The sequence below is a fragment of the Nesoenas mayeri genome (genome assembly GCF_963082525.1).
Source record: "Nesoenas mayeri genome assembly, chromosome: Z".
NCBI lineage: Eukaryota > Metazoa > Chordata > Aves > Columbiformes > Columbidae > Nesoenas > Nesoenas mayeri.
Window position 1 is genome coordinate 1,509,430 of NC_137542.1, and position 13,058 is coordinate 1,522,487.

Here is a 13,058-nt window from a genome sequence, read left to right on the forward strand (position 1 = left end):
ACTTGAAGGAATCCCACTAGTGTCACCAGATGGCTTTATACACTGGTTGTGTAATGGATTTATTGAGCCAGTGCAAGCCAACATGAGCCAGAGCAGAGCCACAGACTAAGTGGCTTGCACTAAGTGACTAAGATTTGGCCATTTGCAGCAACGTTGGCTTGATGGCTCTAAACTCTCACCAGCGGTGCCCACCGGAGCTCTGAACATCGCCTGGGACGTGTGAAAATGGACGTGGCCATGATGCTCACAAGGGAGAAGAAGATGTTACAAACGTCTTCATGCGACCGCTTCCATCAAACTATGACAGACGGGAAAATGGCAGTACACCGACTCTGTAAACACAGACATATTACCTTCTGTTTTGAATTTTACAAAATTCAATTAATTTATGCAATGTAATTTAACTTTTTACAAGACAAGGATAAAAAGAAGATAAAAATTGATAGGAAGAATTTGCTTCCCCATATGTTTTTGTTTAATGACAGGTATTTATAATATCCATTTTAATGGAGGATATTAAAATACACAGCCACAAGCCTTTCTCAAAGAAAAAACTGCTTGTTGTAGTATTTCAATTTCGTTTCACTTCAGGGTCACTACTCCTGGAAACCAAAATGAACTACAGTGTGAGACTGTGAGTAATAAAGATTTCTAGAAGAGAAAAGATAAAGTTTAAATTAGTGCAAATGATATAGCACCCTCCTGGGGTGGTCACAGGCAGCCCCATCTGTCAGAAAACTAGAGGATACTAGCGTTTGGAACAATTTCACCTAAAAATGCACTGAATCAATGCCTCTGACTTCCAGGTTCTGCTAGAGAGAAGATCAACAACTTGGGAGACACTAACATGTAGTTCTCCTGCAAAGCTGCGAAATTTCTGTTTTAGTTGCCAGAATAAAAGTTAGCCCAACACCAAGGGTTAACAGCCAAAATTCAACCCACGCGACTTGTTTGGGAGCTAACGGTTAAAAAGATTTAAGTAAAGAGCTGATAGGCCTCTACCATGGTTTCCAGAGTTGCTAATAAAGCCTCTATCTGTTCTCCAGGGAAAAAAGCCACGTTTGCAGATATTTCTTGAAGAAACTGTGGTAGCTTTTGAAAAGTTTCTAGCTCTCTAAAATATGTATCTAGTAACCAATCTGCAGAGAATGTATTTTTCATCTTACAGTTATCACGAGCCATTACGGGAAGTACATTTGAACAAGCTGCCTCTCCGGGAGTTAAAGTAAAGGGGGAAGACAGATTATAGACTGAACAAAAATTCAGCAGCATCTTATTAAACAAAATCAACCACAGCTCTCTCTGCTGACTGCAAAACTCTTGTTCTGCGCGTTCATCAAAGCTTTCGATGTTCTCTTCTGGATGAACAACATTCAGAAGTTCTTGCTTCACCGGGACGGACTCAACATAATCCAGGGGCAATTTTCCATGGGAGTCCCTCGGCTGTAGAAGGGCTGGTCCTGTAGGGAAAATAGAAACGTTAATAATAACAGCACATTCGATTTGGCAGACAAACAAGATTTTCGTATGTTTTTTTTTGCCAGAAGCTAGGAGTCTGTTTAAATCCCTTTCTGTACTAAGTTATGTTGATGTAACTGATGAGTCATACATTTGCAATACAATCTAGAAGATTCATAGAGACCCTTTGTAAAAGTATCTTTAGGATATTGTCGTAATTTTCTTCCCACTTTTGCTAAGTTAAAAGCCGACGATTTTATCTAGAAATGGAAAAGAAATGCAAAAATTGCTTATTCTAAAATTTCAAGTAACATAGATAATGTAAAAATGTTATTACTGCTGTAAAATTCCATTAGGTATTTTACAGACCAGGTTATGTGCCGACTCCAAATGGAAGGCGTGCTATTATGATGGCCTTTATTTTACTTTTCTGGGTGGTGTGGTCAACCTTGCCCTTGGCTAGGCAGCAAGGTAAACTACTGAGGCAGTAATTCTTGTCTCTCCTAACAAATGAGCTTCAAAATTCAGTCTTAACAGCTTTCTGAATCTCTAATAAATAGATTTAGTCTAAGTAAGCAGGACACTTTTTATCTGTTCAGATTATACCACACACTTCTGCTATTTCCTGTTTATTAGTACAATGGAGTTTTTAATATTTAAATAGTCCACAGATGTCTTGATAAGTTTACTGAAGACTGCATGAATAAGGAAAAATGCAGTTAGCACACTACAGGTAGTGCTTTTCAAAGACGAACACATCAGGAATACTTTTACATAAATTTGGGTTACTATGCTAAAGCAATGATGCAACTGTAACTCGAATACATTTTCAGAAATATGTGTTAATTACAAAAAGGTGATTCACCCCATCACACGTTCATACTAGAGGTTCTAACTTTGCTGTGATTAAAGCTGTATTGTTTTACTTCACCGCCGATTGCGCAATACAATTAAATTTCGCAAGCCGAAGGTTTTTTTAGAGGAGGTGAAAGAAGTTTTTGCGGAGATGTGTTCTGAATTTCCGAGCTGAGTAAATCCAACGGGTAATGGGCTTCCTACCACAGTCTTGTCACCTGCTTGACAGGCCAAAACCCAGGCAAGGATACGGGAACCCGCAGCCTTACGGTTGCCAGAAAACCTTGATGAATGCAAGTGCAAGCAGAGCTCTTCCCCCAGGACAGCAGGATCATCCCCTACGTATTCTTCATGGTCGCCTGGAAGAACGCGCATCTGTCATTTCCCATCGAGGAGCCGGGCGAGCGACAATATTGGCTGTTGCATCACTTAGACGGATTGAACCGAGCACAGGTATTGGCTCGGATTGTCAGACACACGGACCAGCAGATACATAAAACAGCTGGGAGGCACCGAGCCGAAGCTCAGCAAACACAGAACTGCAGAGGAACGTATTGATCGCGAGCACAACAGGCAGAGAAATAGCCTTTAGGGGGCAGGAGAAGACTGTAAATACACAGGGTCTCACGCCAAGAACGAAACAGAATTTTGTTTCTGTACCTTAATTAAGTAACAGGCCATCTCAATACAGCGTGTTCCTCCGGCTCGTGGCCGCACGCAGAATGATTTTTATTGAAAAAATCTGGAGTCAGCACATGATGCACGGAGATTAAACTGACACAGTAGGTCAATGGTAAAGGATATTGCAAAACCTCATTTTAGTAAACGAATTAAAAGGAGGAAGTGTTAATATCCAAGACCATTCTTTGCGGTTGTTTTCTTAAAAAAAAAAAAACATGCTAAGTTAATTATATTGATATAGTATATTTCAAAACAAGATACAAGTTCCCTGTCACTGAACAAAAAATGTTGTTCAAAACATTTTTCGTGTGTCTGCCTAAGGGGCAATGTATCTTTTTTTAGAAATGAAGGCATCCCTCCCACTATTATCCCTGAACAGCAGTTATCACAATTACAATATAGATTCCTTTCTTAAACTAATTACCAAGCTAATTGCGTTCTTCAAAGACCATCACATTAATTTCCATAAATGCTGAACAAATTTATGTTGAAATACATGATTATATAGAGGTTTACTGGTCTATTTTTGCATCATGGTAAAAATAGATCAAAACAAAAGAAAATCCTTTGCTTTTCCTGGTGACTAGGTAATCTTCACCTTCATTAATGAGTTAGGAGAACATAGTTACAATGCATACGGTGTAAAATGCAGAATGAAAACATTACCATATTGGAAAAAAAGACGTGAAAATCCTGCTTAATTTCATATTCAGCTGATCGAGATAAGTGTGAAAACAGTATTATTTTTTATGTGACCAAAACAGCTCGGCTTAAAAATGTTCTAAAATAAATATTCCATAATAACATTGCATTTCAAGCAACTATTGAGGAAAAACGCCACGAACTTCATACGGACTCAGAATAACGGACAATTTCCCTAAACCGGTTTAGCATAAACGCACTCACCCCCATGCTGAAGTAGCAGCTTGGCAATTTCTACGTGTCCATTTGACAGTGCATCATGCAAAGGAGTCACCCCGTCCACTTCACTGAGCAGGTCTACCTCCGGACAACGCTGCAAAATTTCACGGACACACACTGTGCTGCCATGGTTACAGGCTTCATGCAAAGGCGTCCAGCCAGCATAGTCTGAATTATAAATCAAGGGAAGTTTTTAAAAGCGGCAGAAGTAACACTAAAAACGTTAATAATGCACTTCGTTAGCCAGCAAAACACTTTGCTTTTCTAGCATTCGTCACGGCTGCGGTGGCAGGCTGTGATTTCAAAACAAGAAATTCTATTGAAAAACGGCTGGGAAAAAAAAAAAACAAATAGCATTTTTAAAAAAATCAATAGAAAATGTCACGTTAAAGTGCACTTTAGTTATAAATTAACCTTTCCACAGTGTTTGCTGTGAAGTCATCATTTTGTGTTGTTTGAAATAATAAAGGTAGTTTTAACAGTATAAATATAAACTTAATACCAAATATATATTAATACAGTCCTTTATCTGCCTTAATTTCTTAGCTCAGTAGAAAAAATGAATAACTTACCTTTAACATTAATGTCTATTCCAGGGGAAGAGAGAAGCTGAATCAATCTCTCCACTTTGTTACTTATGCAAGCTTTATGCAGGGCTGTCTCTCCTACCATAAAAAATTAATAGATTACACTAGACTAGGCAAGATAGCAACTAAAGAAAATAATCAAAGTGCCTGGAACTAGGAGACCTGGCTATATGCCAGAAAATTCAATAATGAGTAAGATTTTCCTTTATCCTGTTTAACCATCTTTTAAGAAAATTCAAAAAAAAGAACCCAACCAAAAACCCAAACCACAGAGCTTCTGCTCCACCAGAGATCCAGCAATGAAATTGTATTGCAAATGGTTTAGCACAGGAATTATCTCCCCTCAGTTCAAGGTTTAAAGCTTCAATCACACTATAAAAGCACCAAGTGATCACAGAACACCAAAAATACTGGGTTTTGAAGCAATAAAACTTTAGAGTGCAGTTGCCCTCCCTTAAATTTATTCATGAAGCTACGTTAAAATGTATGGTTCTTTTTACACAGCATTTATAGCTTAATTCAAATGAATGCTTCTGGCTAAGCACGAGTGCCTCTACACACTCAAGTATAATTCAGAACTTCAAATCTGTTAACAGATGGTTTGCTGTTTCTCAATAGGCTGCCTGACTTGGCTACAGTAGCGAGGGAGGGGGGAAAGAGAGGAAAATAAATGAAGAGGCCCTAATAATAATAATAATACTAAAAAAAGAAAATCCTCTGGAATAATATCCCAGTCCTCAGCACCACGTAAAGCTGAAGTTAAGTGTGAAAAATTGACCAGCAAGCAACTGAGAACTGCTGCTTATATGCGAAGACACCATTAGTTTCTGCATGATAAAAACTTCAGACCTGTTCTAAATGCTGCTCTGCTTTCACTAAATGATTAGGTTTGAACAAGAGCCAGAGGAAAATCTTGATGCCAGGTGAAAGATAATGCAACAAACATCTTAGAAATGAAAAATATCTCCAGCTAAATCTCTCATCCTTTGCAATAAGGTTTACATGGTGTATTTTGTTACATTAATACCACCACAACGTAAATCTGTCAGCTCCATACTCACTCTGTCAACAGAAGATACTACTTACAGTTTTGGCAGGGGAAGAACAGGAGAAAAAGAGGTTGGGTTTTTTGTTTTGTTTTGTTTCCCCCTAGTCCTTCAGTTCACTTTTCTTTGTAGAAGTCAGCATGTAATAATTCACATCAATGTTACTTGCAAAAGCAATAAACAGAAAGGGAACCAATTTTAAAAATGCATGGCCTGGCTCTGTTACTGAAGCTCTCTGAAATCCCAAAAGAGGGTGAGGGATTTTTTGCCTTTCAGTGTTTGTGACACAATTCTGGTTTTAATTGCTTAAACAATCCCAGCTTGCTTTTTGCAGTTTTTTCTAAGCCTTCTCTTGTGTGCCGTGATTAATACAGCTGTGTTTTAAGTGATAAGGTAAATTTCTGGTGATGAAGATGACAAAAAAGTAGTTCCAGCAAGTAATTCTGTTCAGGTAAAGACTCAAGTAAGGTACAATTTATTAAATTCACGTGATAAGTATGAATTGAATGAACTGCTGCAGTGCTGTTTTATTCCATAGGTACTTGGGTTCCAGTATAGCTAAGACAAAAGCCAAATGCCTTTCATAGTCTGGGCTGAATGCCTGGAAGAAAACAGTCCATATGCTTAACACAGCTATGTAACATAGCATACTCCTCAGTCTTTGTTCACAAAATGTCTAGGACTGAAAGAGATGAAGACTGAATTATACTTTCAAATCAGAAGACGTTGATCCTACCAAGCACAGGTTGAGGTGGATTAGCAAAGTAAGGCGGGCAAGACTGGAATGAGCTCACACAAGCTGTACACTGTATTTAATATCTGGGAGGGGGAGGGGGATGAAGAAGGCAGCTTTATTCCACCATATATACAATTCCCCACTTTAAACAGACACTGGAAGAAACAAACATGAACCATAAGACAATAACTCTTGGGCATAGGCCATCATTTCAGTTCAGCATTCATCAGGACAAGGTTTTTAAACCTGATGCTGTCGATTCTAACCACATAAAGTTCTTAACATAAATCAGATATATAGAATACCTTTAAGATTTCTCTTGTAAAGATGTACCTCTTTAGCCAAAAGGTAGCAACTGTCTTTGGTGTATGAAGCCTTAACTTCTGCTCTTGCTCTGTGCCTCCTTGTCAATGAAGGGCACTTACTGAAGTTTAAGTCACTGAAAAGAGAGCAGAGATGGCACGTCTAAAAGCACTCTTTCATATTTTAAGATAATGTATATGGACTCAATGCTTTTAAATGTGTATATACAGCATACTTAGACCTACCAACTTCAGAGTTACTTCTGGAATACCTTAATTACGTAATTTCTATGTAATTTAATTATAACTGTATTTAAAACACTAATAAAATTAAATCACCCACGATTAAACTTTCTTTAAAGATAATTCTACGAATGGTTCAACTTCTCCACGTACCGTTTAAATTTAATATTGGGAAAATACAACAGTCTTCATAAACGCTGAGATGGAGGATGGGGAGAAAGGGGGAACCCCAGCCCAGAAGTGTTACAGGTTTGCAATGGAGCTTTCTGTCAGTTGCAGTAATTTGTAGACAACAAAACAGGTCATATAAAGTTCAAGAAATGTGTCAGGTCAGAAGCTGTCCCCCAAAGCAGAATAAAACTGGTGATGTTATAGGTATTACTTACGGTAGATCAGGCAGCACTTTGACTTCGTTCTGCTTATCGCCATTTAGCATCCGTAATGCCCTTTGAGACTCGGGGCACGGCCGCTGACCTGTTTTCTTCTTCTTTGCTTTGTGTATCATCAACTCATGCATCCCTACCTCTCGCAAAGCAGATGAATAGGAACAGACCTGTTGCAAAAGTCATATTTTCAACAACTCTGCATACAATAAATTAAAATCCGGCCATTTTCTTTTGTTGGGCTTCAGGCAAAGCACCTCGCTGTATCTAAGTTATTTAAAATATGATCCATAAATTGCTGCATATATAGTTCATTTAAAGTTGTTTTCTGCATTTTTTTTTAATTGTAATTCACTATTCGTGCTGACCTCAGAGGCTGTGTCTCAGTGAGAAAGCTGGGAATTCTAGACCTCTCTCTTTTTCTTGGTAGCTGAGAAAAGTTTCATCAACTTAGCTGGACCTAAGACTGAAGCAACGTTAATTGATTCTCAGGTAATTAAATTTCGAAAAGTCATTTCTGCAGTTTGGGAAAAGCACAGGAAGAAATCCAGCGAGGGGACTCATTCAAGGATCACACGATGGTGACATCTAAGAAAGGCATTAAAGAAGGCTTTGAGTATCCAGCAGATCACTGTGGATTCCGCAGGTAAATTGCAATGGGCAAGGGACACTTTGCACCCTCACTGTGCACCGAAAACTTAGAAAAACTGTAGAAAACCCATATGAAAGTCTAGCTGATAAGATGCTGTATGAGAAGAGCCAAATTGGACAATAATTGACATTTATTGTACAGAACAAGAAAGCAAGAATAGTAATGCTAATGAAAGCCGCAAAAAAGCATATGAAGTTGTTTCAAGCACTACAAAATGTACATTTAAGTAGTTGCAGTGAGTGATCAGTAGTCATGGCAATATTAAAAATAGCAATTGCTGCTGCCTATGTGTTGGCAACATACATTAAATATTAGATATATAGTTGGTTTATTTTTAAAATTCTGACAGGCTTTTGTTCAAGTGCTGTTTAAACACGATGTATTAATAAACAACGATCCCTGTTCACAACAAACTCCTGTAAAATTCAGGAAAACTTCTGTATGGAAAATGTATAAAGGTATAAATTTGCTTTTTTTTACTTTACCTGTGGAATGTCAGGCCATATAGAAACAGTTATGGATTCTGTGTTTTGGTTAGTCGTTAGTATTAATATTACTGAAATGAGGCTTTAAGTTAGACCATGTAATTACTGTGTGATCTCCCTGACTTGCCTGCATCCTGCCAGCAATCACGGTTTTGAGCATTTCTTGCACAGCTTTCATTGTGTATTTCCTCATCAACAACCACAAGTTGTGATTTGAAGGCAGGAAGAGGTTTGCAAGTAAGAAAAGGTTTTTAAGAGGAGAAATTCACAGGAATAAACTATTGTTTAAAATAATAAAATCTTGTTTGTAACAAATATTTGGACCCAGTATAATAACAGACTGGCACCTCTTCAAAAAACCTGAAGATAATCCAAGAAAATCACGCTATATTTGGCATCTTCCTTAATTACAAATTTAATATCGCAATAAAGTGTTCGTATCGGAGATTATTATAAAAGCTTTCATTGTGATTTTTCACGTTAACTGCATGTAAACATGTAATTCAGATGTTAAAAATTCTCTGGCAAGAATCTCGCCATTGTTTTGAACCCAGATCTTGGGCAAAAAGACATTTAAATGCAGTAGAGTCTATCTACACGTGAAAGACAATGCACGCTATGAGCATGACCTTAGATCATAAAAGAAAGATATTTTCCAAGACCTTCATGAATCCAATTACCTGTGAAATACTTAAGTGTGATAGGTTATTAAGGAATAGAAGAGTTACTTACTATTTTCTGAAGAGAGAGAGGTTCTGTAGAAATAGTTATATGCCTCTGTAAACACATTTTTTTAAAAACTGCTTCTGCAACAAACATTTGAAGCCAGAGGGATGGTATGGAACAAATGAACATTTTTAAGTCGCATATTGAAAAATCTGGATAAAAGCAAAGGGGGAAAAAAACCTCGAAATGAGAACGTACAAACTTGTACATCTAGAGTTATCTAGAATATAGCTCTTCAAGACTCTTTTTTTCTGCCGTTGAAGGTTCATAAGCGATTCTCCATGAGAATTACTAAAAATACTTACAATGAAAAAAGATTTTATCCATCATCTGATAATAAGACCAGCTTCTAAGAGAACGATCACCAGATTTTAAAAGGCAAAGCACCACTTTTTATATGAAACTTCAGAAAAACCACTCTAAATACAATCTTATAAAAGTTCTAGTTTGATTATGAGAATGAAATTACTTATTTGGGAAGTTATGCAAGTGACTACCTTTAAAATCTATAAGTGACACAATAAAAACAGAATTCATAGAGTGTTAACAAAGAACATCAACAAAGAACGTGAACAAAGAAATGCGGGGTGACCCACAAATTCTATATTAAGAGTGAACTTAAGTAAATTTCAACCCCATCCAGATGTACCAAATAGTTCATTCTCTTTTAAAAAGCAAACAGTGGCAGAAGAATGTATACCTATTTCTATCTCAATATACATCAGGCATATGTCTGGTTTTTGGAAAAGGAGACAGAACGACTGGTTTTTCTTAAGGTGGTATTTGTGTTTGGATTCTAGCAAAATAATTTTGTCAAAATAATTTTCTCGAAGTAGTAACTGAAACAGGTGGAGAGCAAGATTTGCCATGAGGAAGAAAGTCTTACTGTACTGAGTTTTGTGTCCTGCTGAGCAGCGCTCGCACACTACCTGATCTGCTGAGACATGCCCATACATTAAAACATCTGTGGACTCAAAACAGATAAACAAGTTTTGGGAGGACGAGGGCCAGAATTTAGGAGAAGTCTGCGATAGATTTTTGGGCTTTAAGTGGTGTGGCCTGAACTGAGGGGCAGCGATAAGCAACAGCTCCAAGAATCTTTAATCTTTATAAGCAGACTGTGAATGTTGTTCTGGTGAAGGACAGCACAGAAAGCATAATTTTCCATTTGTGTACAGGAGAGTATGAGTGTCTTATATGAATATATGTCCAAGATCCTCCCTTTAACGTAACAGCTAGAAAAATTTTGGAAAGGTAGCAATAGTAGTAGATACTAAAAGCTCCATTGATTGAAACACAATAAAGTTCCAATTGATTTGGCCTTCTAAGGCAGGTTATAATGGTTCTGATAATTTGCATTCTGTAAGACTGGAGTGGAACTGTTTGTTCAGATACTACGATTTTAGTTCAAATTTTTCAGGATAGTTCAGTGTCCAGTTAGGAGAAGGCAGCAAGACTTTACATGCAGACTATGTGCACCTATGTCAAGAGAAAATGATGACCAAAACCAGGATACCCATAAAGGTGTAACAGCTGTGCTACAGTTTTCCCTCTATTTCCTAATTGCGGGGGGGAAAAAAGGCTTTGGAGGGAATTAAATTTGAAAATTAAATTAAAAACATTCAGTAGTTTTCTTGAGATTACTTTTTTTGGTGTTTTGAGTTCTTCATCTCCTAGTTGCAAGAAGAACAGACACCTCCACTGACATTCCATGTTAAACGGCAATGGTTCATTTGAGTTGTGACATTTCTTTTTATCTTCTATGTTTAATGAAGAAGAACCAACAGTGATTCATGAGACTAAATGGAATTTTCCCCCATGCCTCAAATAAATTCCATTACGTCTAAGGATTTGGAACAGGACACTGAAATGTTTAATTTGAAGACTGTACGGGTCAAAGATTTCAGCATAGCTTTTGGACTTGTGGCTGAAGTGTCTTTAGCAAACAAGATCAAGTTCGTGGAGCGAAAAATTTCATTTGCAAATTGGCCTGAGCTGTCTTGAATTGCCTCTCCAAATTTATGGCTTATTATGAGATGCTTAAAGCTCTTCTACACTGACAAGAGAGCTACAAAGTTTTGTTTTGTTCTGTTTTTATTTCTTCACACTGCGTAGTCTTGCTTTTGCATCAACACCTATTAAGACTGATCTAGAGGGATTTTAATAGGAAATCCTGTTCCATCTGGTCTTTTCCTGGGACAGACGGACAAGCACACAATAAAACAGAGTTCCCTGCATATGTACTAGCAGAATAAGACCACTTGGCTGCAACGTAAGCTAAATCAGAACTTGAATGTAAAACAAGGATTTAAGTTAGGTTAAAAGACTTTGAGAGGAACGTCAAATACTCACCATCACATGAAATGGCAATGTAGTCTGACAAATCATCAGCTATTTGATGAAACATATTTCTGTCCATAAGCAAGCTTGAGATGATCCAATATTCCACTACAGTTCCAAGAATTGCATTTAACAGACCAGCTATTTCACGTCTGAAAGCCTACACGAAAAAGAAAAGTACCTATAGATCAGTATCATATAACAAATTCACACTGATAATGTACCAGTAGTAACACTAGAGAACTTCTCTAGATGAAAACCCACTCTGTTGCCACATCACTTCTTCATTGGCTTTTCTGCTCAAAAGGAAACCATTGCAGCCAGGTAGCCTTATGTTTCATTTGACACTTAGAGAGATCTTGTTCTCCCCTCTCTATTAGTATTCTCTTTCCCTAAAGATTTCATCACGAAAGTAAATCTCCTTTTGTGACTAACCCTACATGTCCGTGACAAAAGGGGAAAGGATACAAGGTGTTATCTGCACACAAAAAACATCGGCAGCCAGGTTGTGGGATCAGGAAACTTTCTTCTGCTACCAAAATATTCCAAAGAGACTAGCAGCTGCAAATTTAGAATTTTATACTTATGGGTATTAGCCTTATATTTTTGTCCCCAAACCTGCACAAAATAGTCATATTTAGATAAAGAAGCAAAACCTATCTTCTTCAGGAGGCATCAAGACAATATACAACACTTTAACATGCTATTCAGGAAGTACCATGAGACAGACAAACATTTTTTCATCCGTTTTTTCATTCACTTCATCAGTTTTGGTTGTGTAAAGCACTGCTGCTGGTGTCTGAGTTAGTCTGTGCCAAACAAAGTCATATCTGTCTACTTAAAACACCTTTCTGTGCCATGGAGAAATATTTTATGTAATGATTCTGAAAGAAGTTATTCCTTCGACCACTTGTACAACCATAGAAAATTCAGCATTTCTATGTCAGTTTTGAAAGTGCAAACTGGAAGAATACATGTACCACCACAGGAACACACAACATTCATTTGCCCAATGACCCAAGAATCACTGTTACACCAGAGCACCAGGTGATACTGAAAGAGAATGAGTCCTTCAAAATGGACAATTTTGGGTAAGAGGGAAATTGAACTGAATACTCATTTGTCAGCTTGAGATTTTAAAGATTTACTCAAAGGAAGCAAAACTTTTTTGTCTTTTGTTGTGCTATCACACCACAGTCAATGGTTTGTCCAATACTCCTTTGAGAACAAGATACATTCAAGGTTGGTTTAAAATAACTTAATAGGATTCCGTCAGGAGCTGGAAAGCACCAAAGACTGAAACAGTTTGAGCTTCATCAATAAATCAAACAGACATACATAAGAGTAACAGAGACTGTGACACAGATTAGATTTATTATAAAAAGATTTCAAAGTAAGTTGTCGAAAACCTACATAAATACTGTCCCTACAGTTAACCAACTTGTCATTCAGGAGAAAAGGAATAAACTCAACTACAAATTAATACTGTGTTGGGAGGCTGTAGAGTCTCCATCACCGAAGCCTTTATGAACCAGCAAGGGAAAATATGTTAGGAACGTGATATCCGAGATCATTTCCATCCTCGCTTCCTCTTACTCTGCTGAGCTCTACCTGCTCTGGTTTGCCTCTTAATCCTTCATTGT

At 37.5% G+C, this 13,058-nt stretch overlaps 1 protein-coding gene across 1 annotated transcript in view; it reads right to left on the reverse strand.

Moving 5' to 3' along the window:
• Positions 1-975: 975 nt before the first annotated feature.
• SLF1 (SMC5-SMC6 complex localization factor 1) overlaps positions 976-13,058 on the reverse strand; it is a gene marked incomplete at its 3' end in the record, with an annotated part of 38,612 nt that continues 26,529 nt past the window's right edge. Inside the window, exons 12-18 of the mRNA XM_080362179.1 lie at positions 11,428-11,575; positions 9,082-9,227; positions 7,216-7,382; positions 6,590-6,723; positions 4,488-4,580; positions 3,901-4,083; positions 976-1,460 (exon numbers count right to left, since the gene is read on the reverse strand). Coding sequence (XP_080218305.1) covers positions 976-1,460; positions 3,901-4,083; positions 4,488-4,580; positions 6,590-6,723; positions 7,216-7,382; positions 9,082-9,227; positions 11,428-11,575 — 1,356 coding nt within the window. The remainder of the gene's footprint in view (positions 1,461-3,900; positions 4,084-4,487; positions 4,581-6,589; positions 6,724-7,215; positions 7,383-9,081; positions 9,228-11,427; positions 11,576-13,058) is intronic.